Source organism: Sciurus carolinensis, chromosome 10 (genome assembly GCF_902686445.1).
Source record: "Sciurus carolinensis chromosome 10, mSciCar1.2, whole genome shotgun sequence".
In the NCBI taxonomy this organism is placed as follows: Eukaryota; Metazoa; Chordata; class Mammalia; order Rodentia; family Sciuridae; genus Sciurus; species Sciurus carolinensis.
The window spans coordinates 43435051-43453614 of NC_062222.1; the positions used below are offsets into that span (position 1 = coordinate 43435051).

Genomic DNA, 18564 nt, shown 5'->3' on the forward strand with positions numbered 1-18564 from the left:
CACTTACTTCATTTGTTCAAGTGTCATCTATATTGTAGCATATACTGGAACTTCATTCATTTTAAAAGGCTAAATAATACTCCTTTGTGTATATGTCTGTTTACCTATTTATCTACCTACGAATATTTGGGTTGTTTCCATTTTTTGGCTATTTTGGATAATGCTGCTAAGAACACTGGTGTGTTTTAACACTTTTAGTTCTTTTGGGTGGATACCTAAAAATGAAGCTGCTGGATCATATGTTAATACTATACTTGATATTTTGAGAAAATATACTATTTTACACAGTGACTATAAATATTACTTTACATTCCCATCAGCAGTGTAAGGTCCATATCCTTGCCAATATTTTTTATTTGGTATGATTTGTTTTAATAATAGCCATTTCATGGATATAAAGTGATATCTTATTATGCTTTTGATTTGCATTTCCCTAATCTGTTGAGCATTTTTTCATGTGCTCATTGGCCATTTTATATCTCTTTGGAGAAACATCTTTGGAGAAAAGTCTTCTCATGTTCATATTGGGTTTCTTGTTGAATGATTTTTACACATCAACAATATCAAATATTAGCTTAATTATGCAGTTGTCTTTACTAAGTGGGTCCATTGCCTTTCATCAGGACTGTATAATGTGATAGTCTATAAGAGCCTATCATTCATCAAGCAAAATATTGAAGCAAAAGTAGTACAATGGATAATCTTTAGAGATCTTGGGTAAACTTATTAAACAGGTTTGCAGATGTAAAAATCATGAGGGGTTAAAGTAATAAAAGGAGTCATTGTTGCTGAATGGTTTGGGAATTCATAGCTTGAAGTAGGACTAGGGGGAAAATGGGCAGAGACTAGACTATGTCTTGGGAGAACTAAACATTAAGAACTCTAGAACAGTGAAATAAGTTGTAAGAAACAGGAAAGAAAATGATTGCTGGCAAACAGACCAGAGAAGAGTTTCCTTTTATTTCAGGAATCTCATTCAAATGCTGTGATCCTTTTAAGAATCGGAATCACTAGGGTTGGTATTCCTAAACACAGACATCAAATTCATGGTGCAAGGAATGTTTACAATGTTTGTTGGATGAATATATGAAATACATTGAGTCTATACCTCTATCTGGGATAATTTCTTCTTATTAGCCTAAGTGAGATCCTGGGTCTTTTGAAAGATTTATAACAAAAAGTTGTCAGAAGTTTTTGGATCTCCACACTTCTGAAATTCACTCATACTTTTAAAATTTAAGCCTAAATATTTAAAAGTCATAATAGTTTTTTTTTTTTAAATAGACTTCCCTTCAAATTTGAAGAGTAGCCAATGTTTCTAGTTAATGAGTCAGCTATTATTTATTCTTATTATCCTCCTTAAATCATGGTCTATAACTAAAAGTTAAAGTTGACTTTGAACTCCAAAAATAAAAATACTTGGTTTTCACAAACTATAACATTTTACAAACATGGACTAAAAAATATCTGGGAATAATCAAAAAGCAAATAGTCTCCACTATGAAGGAAGTCAAATCTTTTCTTGATCTTGAATACATTACAAAATTCTATGTATATATTACCTTGACAAAGAGAGGAAGTCTGTTTTCTTTAAAGGCAAAAAAACTGAATATGTGGTGTTGGCCACTCTTGGTTAATGGCACCAGGTTGCCAAAGCAATCAACATAGATGGGTTTTCCTTCTAATACCTGGGTAAAAGTGGAGAAAAATAGCAGAATAAAAGAGTTGCAATTATAGTTTATTATTTACACAAAGAAGCAGTGATGTTACTACTTGGAATTTTATATTCTTAAAATATAATAATCTTTACTTTGCCAAATGACAATTTGTCTCATATGTGACAAGGTACAGAACTTCTTCCTCTTATTGGTAATGGAAATCCTCATATGCAAGGAAGTATTAATGTTCTTATTTCTATCACTATACCACAAACCAACATATATTTAATTCTTAAATTAAAATACTAATCGGCTAACTTTTGACATCACAATGAGTCAGATTACCAGACTTCAAAATCCAACTGATAGAAAATTCTGAAATAAGAATAAGTAATGTAGAAAAGTCCTGATACCCTATGTCAACATTTACACAAAAGGAAGTACTTCTCAGACTGTTTCTTTACTAAAAAATATCTTGATTTATTTATTTAAAATAATAATAACAATCAGGAAAGCTAAAACAATCTCAATTGCAACAGTCACATATTTTGGGTTTATCAATAACTCATAGTTGTTCTCCAAATAATCTTCAAAGGAACCCTTTTATCTTCCCACATACACTGAGATCATTCCTATAGGACAGGTCCTAATTGGCTAAACAGAGCTAATTTTATGTATCTACGGTGTTGGGAATCGAACCTGGGCCTTGTGCATGCTAGGCAAGTACTCCACTACTGAATTACACCCCCAGTCCAAGAAAATGGTTGATTTTAGACCTTGATGTTCAAACTGATTAGGATATGAACTAGGTTTTTTTTTTAATTACTCTATTCCTTAAACTATATTTGAAATATAATATAATGACAGAACTACATAACATCTGTATTTTTAATACAGTACCTCCACATCTCTACTTCTGGCCACCTCAGCAAAGTTTTCTTGTTGTTCAAGGGTCTTATCCACTTTATCATCAGTCATGCAGAAACATCTCAATCTGGCTTCAATGGGGTCATGTGATTTGGCAAACACTACAAATTTGGCCATATAAGGTACACAGATAATTTCTCTGTATACTTGTGATGCAAAGGTAACGGATTCCTGTATCTGCCGACAATCTATCAGCCAGAATCTAAAAAAAAAAAAAAAAAAAAGAAAAGAAAGAAAGAAAGAAAAACAATTATTTAAAGTATACCACTTGAAAAAAAATCAGTTCCTATAATATGATCAGTGTAGTCATCAAATACTTCTTGGAAGAAGAAGGAGGTGAGAGAGGGAGATAATGAGAAGAAGCTAAAAGAAAGCAAAAGAAATACAGGGTTGGGGGAAAGGTGGCAGGACAGACAGGAAGGCAGAGGGAGCGAGGGGAAGAAAGTGATACCAGACTTCTAAGATCGACTATTAAATACTGCATTTGTGTTTTTCTTCACTGGAAACTATTCTGTGTATTCAATCCTCTGAAAAACACCCGTGGTGTTTCAGAATTCTCTAGTGGTGGGAGCCCAGCATCAGATATAACAGGGATCTCACTGAATGAGTTCCTCTTTTCCCTCCTATTCTTCATTTCATTTCCTGAAGCTTTTCAAAAAAAATTTGCTGTTTTTCTTCACCTTATTATTCTTTCCAAGGAACTCTCCAGTAACCAAAATTGGATCACTGCAACCCTTTAAAAATTTGGCTCCTGGATCCTTTAATTATTGATGGATAGAATTCAAATAGATCATAGAATAAATTACTGGTTCCATGATTTTGATTTCTAGACCCTTATAAATCTGTGATGTTTGATAGTTTTTTGCTCAGATATCATTTTTCTCAGTACAGTGAGATTGCTAAACCTTTATGACTCTCCTTGAGCTTCACCCTTACCACAAGGTGAAGAGAGAGAACTTAAAGCAGAAAGTAGAGGTTATCAGATGGATATTTTCTTAATGTATCATTTCTACCCTTCCGAAGGTTTATGGCCTACTCTCTCTCTCCTTTTTTTTTATTGTAAACAAATGGGATACATATTGTTTCTCTGTACATGGAGTAAAGGCGTACCATTTGTGTAATCATAAATTTACATAGGGTAATGTTGTCTGATTCGTTCTGTTATTTTTTCCCTTCCCTCCACCCCTCCCAGTTCTCTTTTCCCTCTATACAGTCCTTCCTTCCTCCATTCTTGTCCCCCTCCCACCCCCCATTATGTGTCATCATCCATTTATCAGTGAGATCATTTGTCCTTTGGTTTTTTGAGATTGGCTTATCTCATTTAGCATGATATTCTCCAATTTCATCCATTTGCCTGAAAATGCCATAATTTTATTATTCTTTATGGCTGAGTAATATTCCAGAAAGCAGTATGGAGATTCCTTAGAAAACTTGGAATGGACCCACCATTTGACCCAGCTATCCCACTCCTTGGCCATACCAAAGGACTTAAAATCAGCATACTACAGTGATGCAGCCACATCAATGTTCATAGCTGCTCAATTCACAATAGCCAGATTGTGGAACCAACCTAGATGTCCTTCAATTGATGAATGGATAAAGAAACTGTGGTATATGGAATATTGCCTACTCTCTTGTTTGGAAACCTTTCTCTGATGTTTACTTTCCTTCCCTGGACTCCATTTCCCACAATCTTTAAATATTCCTGAGATTTCCTATTCCTCTTAGCTTCTCCTTCAATATCCTGATCAATCTCTCTGTGGTAAAATGCACATAACTAAGTTTAACACTTTAACAATTTTTAAATGCTTAATTCAGTGGCATTAAATACTTTGACAGCACTGCTGCAGTCACCACCATGAACCATTTCCAGAACTTGTTCATCACCCCAAACAAAAATTCTGTAGTCCAAAACATAACTCCCCATTTTCCTCCTTACATAGTCCCCAGTAAATAACTTCCCATCTCTGTAGATTTTCAATTAGCATAATATTTTTAAATTTCAGCATAGTTCCCTGCTTGTGGCAGGCACACAAAATTACCTTCTTCTTTCTACTAATTTAACTATAGTCACTGTTTCTTATAACCTAGGAGTTAAATGATTAGTACAAATTATTACAGTCATTTTTGTGGTACTTTAATTGGTTTAAATTTTATATATTTATTTCTCCCATGTTCTCACAAAAGGGTTTTTTCTGCAACCATTTTTCAGTTTTTTGTTTTTGTTGTAGTGTTTTCATTTTCACACAGCTGTGGGGTTTTCTCTTTCTTTTTTATTATTTTTAAACTGAGAAGTACAAATTGTGTGGTGACTCTTCATTTCTTCATGTTATAAAGCCTTCTATGCAGAGTGCTGCCAGTCACATTCTGCATATTTCTGAATTACAGACGACATCCATCAGTATTCTATCCCCCTAGCACCCTCTGCATTCTGTCTTTGAATTTTTACTCATGTTATTCTCTTGTCCAGTTTTATCTGGTTGTGAGGTTCTGACCCGTACCTCAAAGGTCACAACCTCTAAGAAATCCTTTCTAACTACTGCAATACCCTCTTCTGAATTCTTTTAGTACCTCTGGTCTGTCTCTGTCCTTCAGAACTGGTAATCTGCAAATACAGATGCCAGACTGACAAAACACACCGAAGCGCAGGCAAGAAGTTAAATAGTAGGGCCCACTGGAGAAGGAACTATAAGAACTATTGACTGAATGGTTACTTAACAATTCTTGCATTTTTATCTTTTCTTGTCCCCATGGGAATTTAGGTTTTAACTACTCTCAACTTCAGTTTTTCTAAAATAAACATCATAATGCTTCTAGTCCTACTTAAGTCACAGCATTATTAAATATCAAATTAAAGAAATGTGAAGATACTTAACAAAGACTATTCAAATGGGAACTAATATTAAAAACTGAGTTAATGTGTGAAAAAAGAAAGATATCTTCAGCTTTTTAAAGATGTCCAACACAAAAATGGGTAATATGCAAATGGATTAGGATGTAAAAGAGACTCTAAAACCACTAAGCCATTTAAGCAAACCACGGTAGGCTTTGTGCTTTTGTTATTTTGTTGACAAAGTAATTTAGACCAGGTATGGTGGTGCCCACCTGTAATCCCAGCAGCTTAGGAGGCTGAGGCAGGAGGATCTCAAGTTCAAAGCCAACCTCAGTAAAAGTAAGGCACTAAGCAACTCAGTGAGACCCTGTCTCTAAAAAAAATGCAAAAAGGACTGGGGATGTGGCTATGTAGTTGAGTGCCCCTGTGTTCAATACCTGGCACCCAAAAAGAAAAAAATAAAAAGTAATTTAGGCTATTTTGTTGACAACAGGAAATGTCTCATCCCTAAGACTTTTGGGCTGGAAAAACAGCAGTGGCCACTAAAGCCAGAGTCACAATCATGCAGCCCTAGCAGAGTCACTTATTTTCCTTAGATTTTCATCTGACTTTTGGACTTTGTCATTGTAATGTCACTATTACATTTACTGTTAAGTCTAATCTAAAATGTGAAAGAAAATGTAGACCTTATTTAAAAATCAAACAAAAGAATCACTGTTAAAGAATTAAGCCAAATAAAACAACAACAAAAGGAATAATTTGAGGGTGAGGGGAAGTACAGTGGACTTTTCTGGCCTGCATAGCTTACCTGGCAGACACATTGGTTGTAAAGGAAACACATTCATTGACAAATGTTAGGGGTGTGGTTCCTGTAATGTCTTCCCATTGTGCAGGGGTGGTTCCACCTGAAATAACATGATTGTGGAATAAAGTTAGGCAAAACTCCAGACTCTGGGTTGTAAAATAAAGTCTCTGTGGTTCTGGCTGTATTCACACACATAATCCCACCCACCCCTCAAAATGACATATTGAGAACAAACAAATGTTTGTCGGCAAAATGACATGCTAAAAAATGACACATAGAAAACAAACAGCAGACACCACCATTCGAGAAACTAAATTTAAGGGAGGTTGTTTGAATAACTGTTTTTTAAGTGTTTCATTCTCAGTCTGACATTGTAGGGAACATTCCTCAAGTTTATCTGATAGCAGTCACTGATACCGTGGTCTAAGTAAGCCAAACAGTCTGAACAGAGAAACTGAGGTAATGGTAAAGACTCGCCATGGAATGAAGGTCTTTGCAGTTGCTGAGGCTGAGTTTGAGCTGAGGGGAGGCCTAGTGCTGTCATGCATCACAGATAGCTGTGACATGAGCTCGCTGGTGCTGCCTTGCCTCATGCTGTGTGCAGGAGCTTGCCATTCCCCAGTTCTTTGTCTCAGACCTGTTGCTGGGCAGAATTGCTTAGGCATGCTTGATTTGTTTACACTACCTGAACCCTCAACGTATAGTTCACCTATAGGCTGACTGTTATACTTTAACAAGCATGTTAACTTGATTGGATAATGTGCCTATATATGTCCTATGCAAACCTAAATAAAATTAGATCCCTGCCTTCAGATCTCCGATGCCTGAGTAAGCACTCTGGGTAGGTAGGGAAGGCACTGTTCATCCTCACCCTCAGCAAACCCATCTCTGAACATGTACATGACATTCTGAAGCTTTTATCATAATTGCTGGGCTCTGAAGATAGTTTTAGATCTTATACACTTATTTTGAAAGATCTAATTACAGAGCTTCAGGAATAAGAGAATACATAGGTTGTTCATTGTTTTACTATTCTATAAGTTTAGTAGTCTATAAATACTAAATATTTAGTATACTATTATTCCTGAACTTCACATTCTGTATAACCATTTTTAAAAAAATGAAATTTCCTATTTACACAACCCTATTGGTTTTGATTAGATAATCACATAAACTTTTTAAAGAGATGAGTGATAGCGCTAACCCTTGTCTGTAAGTTTTGAATTTATAATGTTTCATCCCATGTACAAAACTGTTTTTTTTTCCTATAAATAGTTTTTTGTTTTGTTTGCGTTGGGGGGTATAAAGGAAAGCAGAATGTTTTATGAGTTTTGCTTCAGTGACTTTAGGATGAATTAAAAGTCCTAAACTATGAAGAAGAAGAAAAAAAAATTCTTGAAAAATATTAAGATCTCAACATCTACTGCAGGACAAATGAACAAATAAATGAGTGGCAAAGGTCAACCTTTGCACATAGATAGATCATCGGGAGGACTGATGACCACTTATCTTATTTCTACTGAGCAATGCTGCAGGAGGAATGTATGTCTGGGTTGAAGACAAACCTTAACTCTAAAGTTTTTTAAGGAGGAAATGGCTTAACAAAGAAAGACTGCAGATATTTATTCTATTAGGCCTTTAAGACATATTTTCTCAGCAGAATTATATAATACAGCAAAATACAAAAATCTAAGTACCTACATAATTTTAAAGTTAACACATAAGTTTATTTACTAATTTTTCAAATGATTTTAAATTTAAGAAATTGTTTAGTGAAAGTTCATCTGAAGACACAGTGCTGGAATAAATAGTTTTGATGGTATCTAGGCCCATGTGATACCTTCAGGTGATCTTTCTAGGGCAGACATTCTCAGTCTCTTCCATTTCACATCCATGTCATCATGTAGCCTACCACAGTCGGGCTAATTATACACCCACACTACAGAAAGTATGAGAAAGACCCTCAGAAATGCTCAGTGATAACCAGAAACAAGCAATTAGAAAAAAGATGGTAAGTGAAGCAGATCATTTCCCCTCCACTCATTATAGTCCACAGAGTGTTAAATTTTGGTCACATTAGTAAACTTATGGGAAAATCTTGATGGTTTCTCCTTCCTAAGTATAGAATACACATCAATAAGAAGGGAGAAATTAAAAAAAGAAGAAGAAGAAGGGAGAAACAGGGAGAAATAAATAAGGGTGAAACATTTCTGTCAAAATGAAGGAGAAATGAAAAAAAATTTCAAATAATACCAAAACAACCATGAATAGCTATTGTTCCTTCTGATGACAATATTGATATTTACTGAATGCCAACACTGGGTAATTACTGATAAATTTGGAAATGATCAAATTACATAGCCTTAAAACAAATTATTTGTGTGGACTCTTTTGCATCTATTTGTGGTTGTTTTATTATGAATAGACAACCAGTGTTTGGGGAGAATGTCTTTGGAGAACTTGGTAGTTCTGAAAGCTACTATAACTATGAATTGAAAAGACCAAAAATCAATTAATCATTAAAAACCTTTACTTCTCCATAGCTAGTTCAATAAGTCAATGATAAAGACATGAGCCACCCTAGACAGAATAGCTGGGTTGAACCACGTGGTATAATTGAAGATGCTCTTTTCCACCCCAGTAGATGTAAGGAGATGTGTTCAGTGAAGACTTAAAGCCTGAGCTGGGGAGCTATTTGGGCTGGGGTTTGAATCCCAACTCTGCCAAATACTTATGGCATAACTCAGGTATGTCATAGATCTTCCTTCAACCTTGCTTTCTTTTTTGCCAAAATGGGGTTAAAGTTTCCAGATAGGCTTACAGTGGTAGAAATGACAATTCATATAAGTCTCACATATAGACTTTATTTAGTAAATAATAATTTATTTCTTTTCAGCATTCACTTCCCTAATTAATTAAAAATGCTTTTCCTGAACTAATGCTTATAACCCAGGAGGCATCTTATGATAAAAGTAATTTAATTTTTTAAATTATCTAAGCTGCTTCTTTCAGAACTCTGTACTAAAATGGTCATATATGACTCACCTGTTATGCTGCATAGTAATCGTAAGGTTGGTGCATCTCCCCCAAAACCATTCAGCATGACATCACTGGAAGCTTTGGGGACAGGAATGGTCATGGTTATTGGCTTGTGGAATTTTCTTCTTCTAGGTTCCAAAGTGACTATAGGGCTGAAGGTAGCTTTGTTGCCAAGGATCTTCTTAACCAGCTCACTGTGCATAGGTTGAGCCTTTTCGAAGTAAAGAAAAATATTCAAATAAACTATATGTTATTATATTTAATGTCAAATATCCAAAGCATGGCTTTTTATTTCACAAGTCAGTTTGTGAGACTTTAAATATAGCAATTCCAAATTTCCTATTATTACTAAGCACTCACGTAAATTTGTGAGACCTATGATCTCCCAAGGTACCTTTTACTGCCCCTGGAATAATTTGGTAATTTAACATTTTACTTTCCATTTGAAATACTCACTTTTAATCACAGGAATAAAACCCACATGAGGATCACCTAACAGGGGCATACCTGTAGACCTACACGGATCCGCTTGGTTAGTGCTCCCTCTGGGAAGACAGCCTGCACCTGGGGCACCACGGTGCTGCTCAGCACGCCACCCTCTGGGCCAATCAGGTTACTGTCCTGCTTGATGCGAGACACTACTGCAAAGTACTGTGGGAAGTCGCGGGTGATGATGCGGCAGATTCGCTTCTTTTCTAAGTCTTCTGGGCTATCCAGCACTGAGACAAGAAATACCCATCTTCATGCAGCAAGGATTTTCTTCTAATAGCATTCTAGCAAACTCACTGGCATGGTTAATAGTGAACAGAAGTGACAGCAAAGCTTTTTTTTTTTTTTTTTAATAGACAAATTTAATAAGCAAGGCTACTCTGCCACTAGGAAAAATAAATAAATATTGCAGTCTTTTAAGACCTGTTAGCATTCAGCTCGCACATTTTCTTTCTTTGGGAAAACTAGGGCTTTTCAGAGCACTGTGAAAGAAAAGCATCTCACATCAGCCGCAGTACTGCAGGGCTGCCTCTGTAAATGAGGGCATGTGAGGGCAAACCTGGAATGAAAACGAACCTGTTCTATTCTTGGTTCGCGTGATGGAGAGGAAGTTGCGTATGAACTCCTTTTGTTTGCAGATTTCAAAGTTAGCTCATGACCAGTTATTGTGGTTTTAAGAAATAATATGGCCCTTTGAGTACTCAAGGGAGTGGTACAGGAATAAAATCTGTCTTGAAAGGGTAAGGTCTGTGTTTATGTGTTTATTCTAGTGAGATGGGTGTCTCTGTGATAGTTCCTGTGGGTATAAAAAAAGATCCATGCTTATGATTTCAGGGTCTCAATATTTCCTTGATGCCAATAACTTACCAAATATGTCCTCTAACATCACAAGGATGGGATCATGGACTCTTTATAAATTGCATTAGTGTAATACAAAAAAATTAGACTGGTTTACAACAGAAATTTGAGCTAAGTGGATCACTGAATTTTAAGGGATTATGGAGAGCCATTCACTTTTAGAACTCATTTACAATTCATAATAAAAGGCAAAAAGAGTATGCTTTTTGACTATTGATCACAACTAGATACTAGAAAAGTCCTAGGATCCAATCCTACATAATTAAAGACTAATACACTGCCAAATACTAGCATATGCTTATAAGAGAATATATTTAAAAACAAACATAAACATATGAAAATCTGATTTTTCATTTTAAAATGCACTTTTTACATACGTAGAAAGTTATGAGAGTGGGTTCCCATCCAGGTCAAGATACCAGTGTTTAAGGCAGGATCAGTGACCAGTAAACATGTCAGACAAAAGTATACTAAACCTAAATGCTAGCAAAAGAAATGGCCCGAGAAGTAGAAGCAGCTGAATATTGCATAAAACTGAATAAGCTTTATCAATAAGAATTCTGATCTTTTTTACCTTGTTAGAAGATATGGACCTCCACATCTAGAGGGAATAATTTCTTCTTCCATCCCCCCTTGCATAAGATATACTGCAGTCACTTAGGTAAAAACTTCTGCCCTATTTCTTCTAGTTACTTTAGGTGGATTGTGCCTCATTTTAGGACTAGGATATTTTCTCTGTGCAATGTGTGGGTTAGGGTTAGGGTTCCCTTTAGTCAAACTGAGATATTTCAGCCCATGGATTAATGGCCCAAGACAGATTTGGGATTCACAGAGATTAAAATTCTAATAAAAAAGAACTAAGTTCCTCAACTTGATACGTATGTGTATGTATGCAAATCAACCCTGACTAACTTCTTATTTGAATTATAGGTAGAAGACTGAATAAACTTAATTTTCCTACTGTTTAATAATAGAAAGTTAAAAAGAAATTAGATTATCCTAGAATGTACTAGTTATGGATAAATGCAATTTTTCCAACAGAAGAGCTTAGCATTTTTTAAGAGTATCTTAAATATCTAATTTTTCAAGTTAGGCATTTTTTAAAAAATCATAGTTTACCATTTAATATCACTTCATTTTGTCATGAAGCAACAATATCTGTTCTGCCACTAGTTTTAGATTCAAAAGAGTTTGCATTAAAGGTGAAAGCTTGCTGTATCTCTTTTAAAAAGGGTATGTTTGCTATCTTGAAGGATTTTCTTTTCCTGAATGTCACAGAAGGAAAATTAGGTAAACGTGTTGAGTACTCTGCCTCACCACTACTGGAATACAGCAGGTAGCTGCTGTAGAAAAACACCACAAGGGACACACACACACACACACACACACACAGAGCCCTGGACTATAAGAAAGAAATGCATCATTTTCATGCTTCCATTTTTCTTTTCTTTTAAAACCTGTAATCTGAAGGTACCTTCATCCATGCCGTTAAGGATTTCATTCAGTTCATCTTCGGTATATTCACAGAAATGCTCTTTCCAGCTGTCCCCATTCTCACTGCGCAGGACCACCAGTTCCCTCTCCTTTCCTCGAAGGGCCGCAAAGTGGGGGATCTCCACGATCACAGGCCTGACATAGCAATGCAGAACATTTAGTGTGGACAGGAGCCAACCAACAGCAAGACAAGCACCTCGACTCTGTCTGTTGCAAAGTGACCTGGAATTCTGCTCTTCTGGGGACAGGGACATAGTGGGCCATCCTCTGGAGCCCACTGGCTAGCAGATGGTCGCACAGTGGCACTCCACCTCAGGGGCACCAATCCTCAGGTACATGCTGCTCCCTTAAGCCAAATGATGTTTCCCTGTGAGTGCATGTGGCATTCTGGAACTTCTCCTTTGATAAATGTAAGTATCACACATTTAACCAAAAGAAATGTACATGCATATCTATGATGTATGCCAATCTCCTAAAACATTTTCTACAAGGTGCAAAATGACAAAATGGTTTAAGAGGAAAAATGGCTCATACATTGCATAATTCCAGGTGTCATAAATGAGGAGATGTCAGAAAGGTAGACTACTTGTGCTAATGAGCCATGCACTCATGGGTTTTGCTTGTATTGTCTTCATTCAAGGAAACAATAGGCATGTGCACACAGCGTGGCCCTAATTGAGCCCCTCCGCTGGCAACCCAAGTGTGTCCAATGCCTATTATAGTCAGGATTCAGAACATGCAGCATCCTGCAATTTTTAGGTCAAATTCATCCTCAAAATATATAGAGGTTCTTGATTTTTGAGTCCAGGTTGCTTTGATACAGACTCCAAATTCATCATAACAACATCATAACTAGCACATAGTACAACTAGGCAGATCTCATGCTTAAACGAAAATGAAGGTCACAGCACTTTAAGGGAAAAGATATAAAAACATCACTCCAAAATAAAAGTCACATACCACAAGGGTCAGAAATGGTCCACTAAAGATAGGTTATACAGAGTTTAAATCATAGAGAGGGACATGTCATGGGCACAATGACAAAAAGAGAAATCATATTGCAGAAGAAGGAGAAGAATGGGGGCCAGCAGCCATCAATTTGTTTTAAGTCACTCCTACCCAAGGAATTTGGTTCCAGGAGGCCCCAGCTGAAGGATGCGGCTGACCAAACTTTCTCCCTCATTAAGTGGGGGAGGAGCCGTTGGCAGGTGAAGTTTACTGAGTACATCCAAAGCAGCAGTGAAAGAAAGAACATAAGTAAGCTTTAGGTATTGTCTTCCACAGAACCCCAGCGTCGCCAGCTGATCCACAGGGTGAACTTTGGTTTCACTCTGCGTTTGGTTCTGCCCCCTCCATTGGTCACGATGAGCTAGGAACCGAGACCCAGAGTGTACAATGGAGGCGCATTTGTGCGAGGACAGCTCTTGGCTGTCAGATCTGTCCCTATCACGTTCACCGCCAGGGCACTAGCCAAAAAAAGAAAAAAATGCTCCGCGGGAAAGACAAAGCTATTGGGAATATAATAAAAACTCTGCTCTGTACAGAGGTCAGATGTTTTCATGGATATTCCCCAACAGATTTGAAGATTATTTAAAAGCCTAAAACTACCTGAGCGGAGGGTAAGTATGAAAAGAATCATCAGGGAAAACTTGAACCATAATGGCATTTTCTGATGCAACCCAGAACTTCACAGGCTCCTTCTAAGGCTTTCATCTGTCTGACAGGAGGACATGGGAGGTGGTTTCTACGATTGGGAAATACTGACACCCTTTTTCAGGTGTGAAAGTAATTTGGAGCAACCTGTTAACTGTTTGCTCCAAATTACAGGCTTTAGAACCTTTCCTGAGTTCTAAAGCGAGAAATCCTCTCCCCAGTATGACACTGACAACATGAAAGAGTTCATGATTAATACATTTCTCCATTTTTTTAAGCACCAAGACTTGATATGACAAGACTTAAATACAATTGATTTGTTTCAAAATGTTTTGAAACGTGTCCCCCTCCACAACTTCATCCTTTTGTCAGTTTTCAGAGGTAGCTATTCCTTTCTAGACACATTGAGATGTCACTTAAAATAATAGCAGCCGTACAGACAAACAGAAGAAATGAGAAATGCTAATTTCTGCTCAAAATTGCCAAAATGACCTTGGTGGAAGTTAGTCTTAATGCTTGTCTTAAAACACACTGTGACTAAATAGACAGCTTAGCATAATGTTAAGGCTCAAGGTAGCAATTTTGATATCAGAGAAAACAAATCACATGTGTTCAATTTTTGGCTATTCCATAATACTCTAGAAAATGAAGATAATGATTCCGCTTCATAATGATATGAGACTTTAAATAAATTTTTGTTTGGAATAGAGCAGTACTTTTTTTTTTTTTTTCTTTATAATTTGCCACTCTAAGTCTCAGGTGAGAAAAAAAATACCTACCATCAACTAAAATATGGTTACTCACAAAGGGAATATGGCAGCTCTGATGATGTCCAAAGAAAAGAATAATAATCGGCCTGAATGTTTAACTCCTTTATGCCGTAACAGAAGAGACTTGGAAGTGGAGTCAAGCATTCAGGTGTGACTTCCAATTCTTAAAAATTTTATAGGAGCTGATCCTCTTTCAAAGTGGTTTGACATACCTGTTTTCATTCCATCCTAGCGATCTCATGTGGAGGACACAAGATCATCGGTGACTAAGTGGGAGGCTTATCAGAAACCCTTACCCAAGGAACTGAGCACCAGAAGGTCCAACTTCGATCAGGCGGCTGGCCAGGCCTTCTCCTTCCACCATTGGAGGCATTGTTGCCAGTCTGTGGCGTTTGACCAGCCGGCAGGTGACTCGTGTTGGGGCAGTACATTTCCGAGGTGGGATAATGATTCGGAGCCCGTTGTGTCTGCATCCTCGCATAGCCCCACCTCGGGCATCCACCATAAAACTAACCAAGAAACTAAAAATTAAAGTAGAATGTTAGTTACGTTTTGAAATCTTAGAGCTGACTATCAAGCTTTGTGAAGTTAATTTTTCCCCATAATAATTTGACCTCAAATTTTCTCTATTTTAAGTGTATAGTGGTAAATGATCTGTTTTCAAAAGTTACCTTATACCAAATGTCTTTATTGTTGTTATTTTTGTATGATTTTCATCTGTTACTAAAGAAGAATTATAATTTTGTTGACAATGTTTATTTTAAACAAACTGTAAATTTAAAATATGTACAAATGATGTTTAAAGTTACTGGAATGAAATTACATAAAGAACACTGAGAAGTCTCCTTTTGGTATACACATGCAACCTCTGGGTCCTCATATTTTGAATAATCCACATGTTGAAATAATGTGAGGGTAAATCAGAGAGGAAAGACCAAATTAACAGTTTTTCTGAATTAATTCAAGATGATTTTTCAAAATTTAGTCTTGTCCAGTTCCTTTTGATAGACTCTTATGACTTGACAAAAGTATTTTTGGCTTTCTCCCAAGGTCAAATCCATGCCAACACATCCTGCTCCCGCATCATCTCACCCAGGATGCAGATTTTTAATGATTGCATTCTAAAAGAGGAGAAAAGCAAAATGACTAAATGTTTTAGATAGAACCAATTTGCTAGATAAAATGCACATTTTCACTTTTTAAGTAGGAGTCTCTCTGCCATACCATTCTAACTGAAATAAAGAGGGGGAGTACTGGAAACAGCTGAGTCCCCTTTGCTCTGTTTCGGAAGCATCATTTCATGAGTGGGAAACTCTGAGCCCTGTTCATGAGGGATATTTGTGCATCATGATTTTCCCCAAAGTTTAATAAATTGAATGGGACAAATCATAAGTTAGAAAAACAAAGGCTATTATTTTTACTCCTTGTCTAAGAAACCAATCATTTATGGCAAAGAGATCTATAACCTAAGGTGATTCAGCTTAAGTGTACCAAGAGAAAGTGTTGGTCTGATCTTTGAAGTTGTTTCCTTTGGGATGATCACAGATCCTGCTCCAGCTTACGAAAGTCTCTCAGGCACTCACTTTCTCAAGGAGTAAAAATTATATAACACGACAATCTAATTGTCATGCACACCTGTACCAAGATACATACCAACAGGGTGTAGGCTCTTACCCAATTGCATTAATTTCTTCCCTATTTTCATTGCATTTGCAAGATCTTTACACTAAGACAAAAAAAGGAAAGCAACATATAGGTGTTTCATGGATCTACTTATAACTTAGCCGGCAAAGAACCAACTTTGACACACACACCTAGATATTGCTTCCAAGACAACACTGAAAACAATTGAAAGGTATTTCATCAAAGTAAGTTACAGGATAGGAACACAAAACACTTATGTTATTTTTAGATGAGTGAAGAATAATATCTTAGCATCCTCTTCATAGCAGAACACAGAGCTCATTAGGCATGCTATTAAACAGAAATCCTGTTGCTAGTAATAAAAATGGGTGCAAAGGAGCCCAGCGTGCCTGTTTGAAGCACGTCATGCAGTATGAGACCATGGGAAGAGGCACACAGTCCTCCCACATGCACGAGCCAGGCCAGATCTGCCATTCCTCCCTAGCCTTGGAGTTGCCAGGAAGGGATGAAAACTGAGGCATACAATCAACATTTCTGTACTGAAGTGTTGATATTTCTGGTCTTTATCAAGAAACAATGAGAAAACATTGGTTCTTGCTACTAATCTTTAATATAAATTCTTAAAAATTTCTTTTTTATCTAACTTTTAAATATAAAAGAATAAAAAGAACTGGTAACACTTATAAAGGTTTCCTTTCCATTTTGTTATTCTTATTCAAGTATGATATTTGCATTGATTTTCATTAAAAAATAGGCGGGAAACTTACATTTTAACTAGAAATGTAGTAGTTACAATAGTTACAATATCTCTGACTCATTGATAATTAATATTACTTCCTCTGTTTTTAAAAATCTTTTTATTGCTATCTCTATAGGCAAACAGAAAAGGGACTAAAGCTAGTCAAGAGATTATTATAGTACATCTGATTAATGTTATGAATGCTCAATAGTTTCTGTACTTTTTGAAGGCATTTAAGAAGTTTCAGTGCTCATATTATTTGCCCTCACATTTCCATTGAATTTGTCACAGTGGTGGTAGATGGCCTATATAATATCAATTCTCCATCTAAAAGAACATGGAGAACATCTACCTTCTTGGGGTCCTTTGTCTAAACAGTGAATTACAGTAGCCTGTGTTCTTGACTGTAACAATGTTTAAACAACCACATGTTCAATTACTCTCCCTGATTTTGTGTAGCTGAAACCCTCCTTTTATTCTCCTTGCTCCAAGATTTCTATTTCCACACTACTCCTCATGTGATCTTTGTTAGCTTCAGTTACTCCCCTAGTAACAGAAGGTCAAGGAAGTTGCTGCTGCCCAAGAAGCTCATGGTCTGAGCCCAGATGTCTCATGATGGCTTCACCATCGCGCAGAACTGGTAACTTCTGAGCAATGGACTACAGCCCCATAGGAACCATCTAAGAGCCATAAAGGGCAGTGAATATGTTCTCCATATGTCTTCCTGTGTCAGTGCCTAGAACCCTGTGGGTCCTGCAACACATAGCAGGTAATTTTTGAATCAATAAATGAATGGAATAGTGAAAAGTCAAGTTATGAGAAATTTTCTATATTTATGTCTATCAAAGAAGGCTGAAATAAGTGGTAATTTAATTTTTTGGTCTCTGGACAATTAAGCAATCAGAACTCATTCTAATTACTCCACTCAGATATAGCAAAACAGTTTGAAAATCCTAAATTATTATAGTCTGCCGCAGGTTTATTTCTGCTCTACAATGAGATATCTAATATATTTATTTCTCTTGGCAGAGGACTAGTAGAAAATGGGATTAAGCAAAAACCAAGAGAATGAATTTAACACAATAAATAATTTAATTAGGAGTAAAAATTGTATGAAGAAAGACCGAAGATGGGGAGTTCAAAGTAAAAGTACATAAGGATTGAAGTTGCAAGTGGATAAATTTACCTCTAAGTACCTCAGTGTCAATATAAATCAGGAAAATAATATTTAAGGATTACACCAAATGCAAGGCCAATTGGAAAAACTAAGTGCCAACATGCATAATTTGGGAGGCTACTTGAATTTCTAAAGAAAATAAACCTTTTTGTTTTTATCAAGTAACTAAATGGCACAGACTAACAGAAAATGACAGACTGTATGTAGTGAGGAAATTTTCTGTAGGAAGAGAGAAGAGAGAAAAGAACTAAAGTAGAATGATGACAAGAAAAAGGACTTGGAAGACATGAAAGAACTATCGACAGTCAAAATGAATAAAAATGTAAGTCTAGCAAGAAAATATTCTAAATAAATTAGTCTCACATTTGGCAATTGCCAAATGATTAATAAAAATTCTGAACTTTTGGAGTTGCAGAACACAAGAAGCTTTTTCTTTAAATAAGTAGGAACAGGACAAATAATGACCCAAGTTTATGTC

General features: G+C 36.3%; 1 protein-coding gene across 31 annotated transcripts in view; it reads right to left on the reverse strand.

The window, feature by feature from the left end:
• Ank2 (ankyrin 2) overlaps window positions 1-18564 on the reverse strand; it is a 555326-nt gene that overhangs the window by 35477 nt on the left and 501285 nt on the right. For 18 of the 31 annotated variants that reach the window (XM_047565837.1, XM_047565838.1, XM_047565836.1 and 15 more), the window contains 8 exons: window positions 14823-15047; window positions 13223-13321; window positions 12084-12238; window positions 9770-9981; window positions 9269-9473; window positions 6227-6323; window positions 2559-2787; window positions 1563-1688 (listed from right to left, as the gene is read on the reverse strand). In XM_047565837.1, the coding sequence (XP_047421793.1) occupies window positions 1563-1688; window positions 2559-2787; window positions 6227-6323; window positions 9269-9473; window positions 9770-9981; window positions 12084-12238; window positions 13223-13321; window positions 14823-15047 (1348 nt within the window). The remainder of the gene's footprint in view (window positions 1-1562; window positions 1689-2558; window positions 2788-6226; window positions 6324-9268; window positions 9474-9769; window positions 9982-12083; window positions 12239-13222; window positions 13322-14822; window positions 15048-18564) is intronic. The other 13 variants (XM_047565858.1, XM_047565856.1, XM_047565854.1 and 10 more) reach the window with 1 other exon arrangement.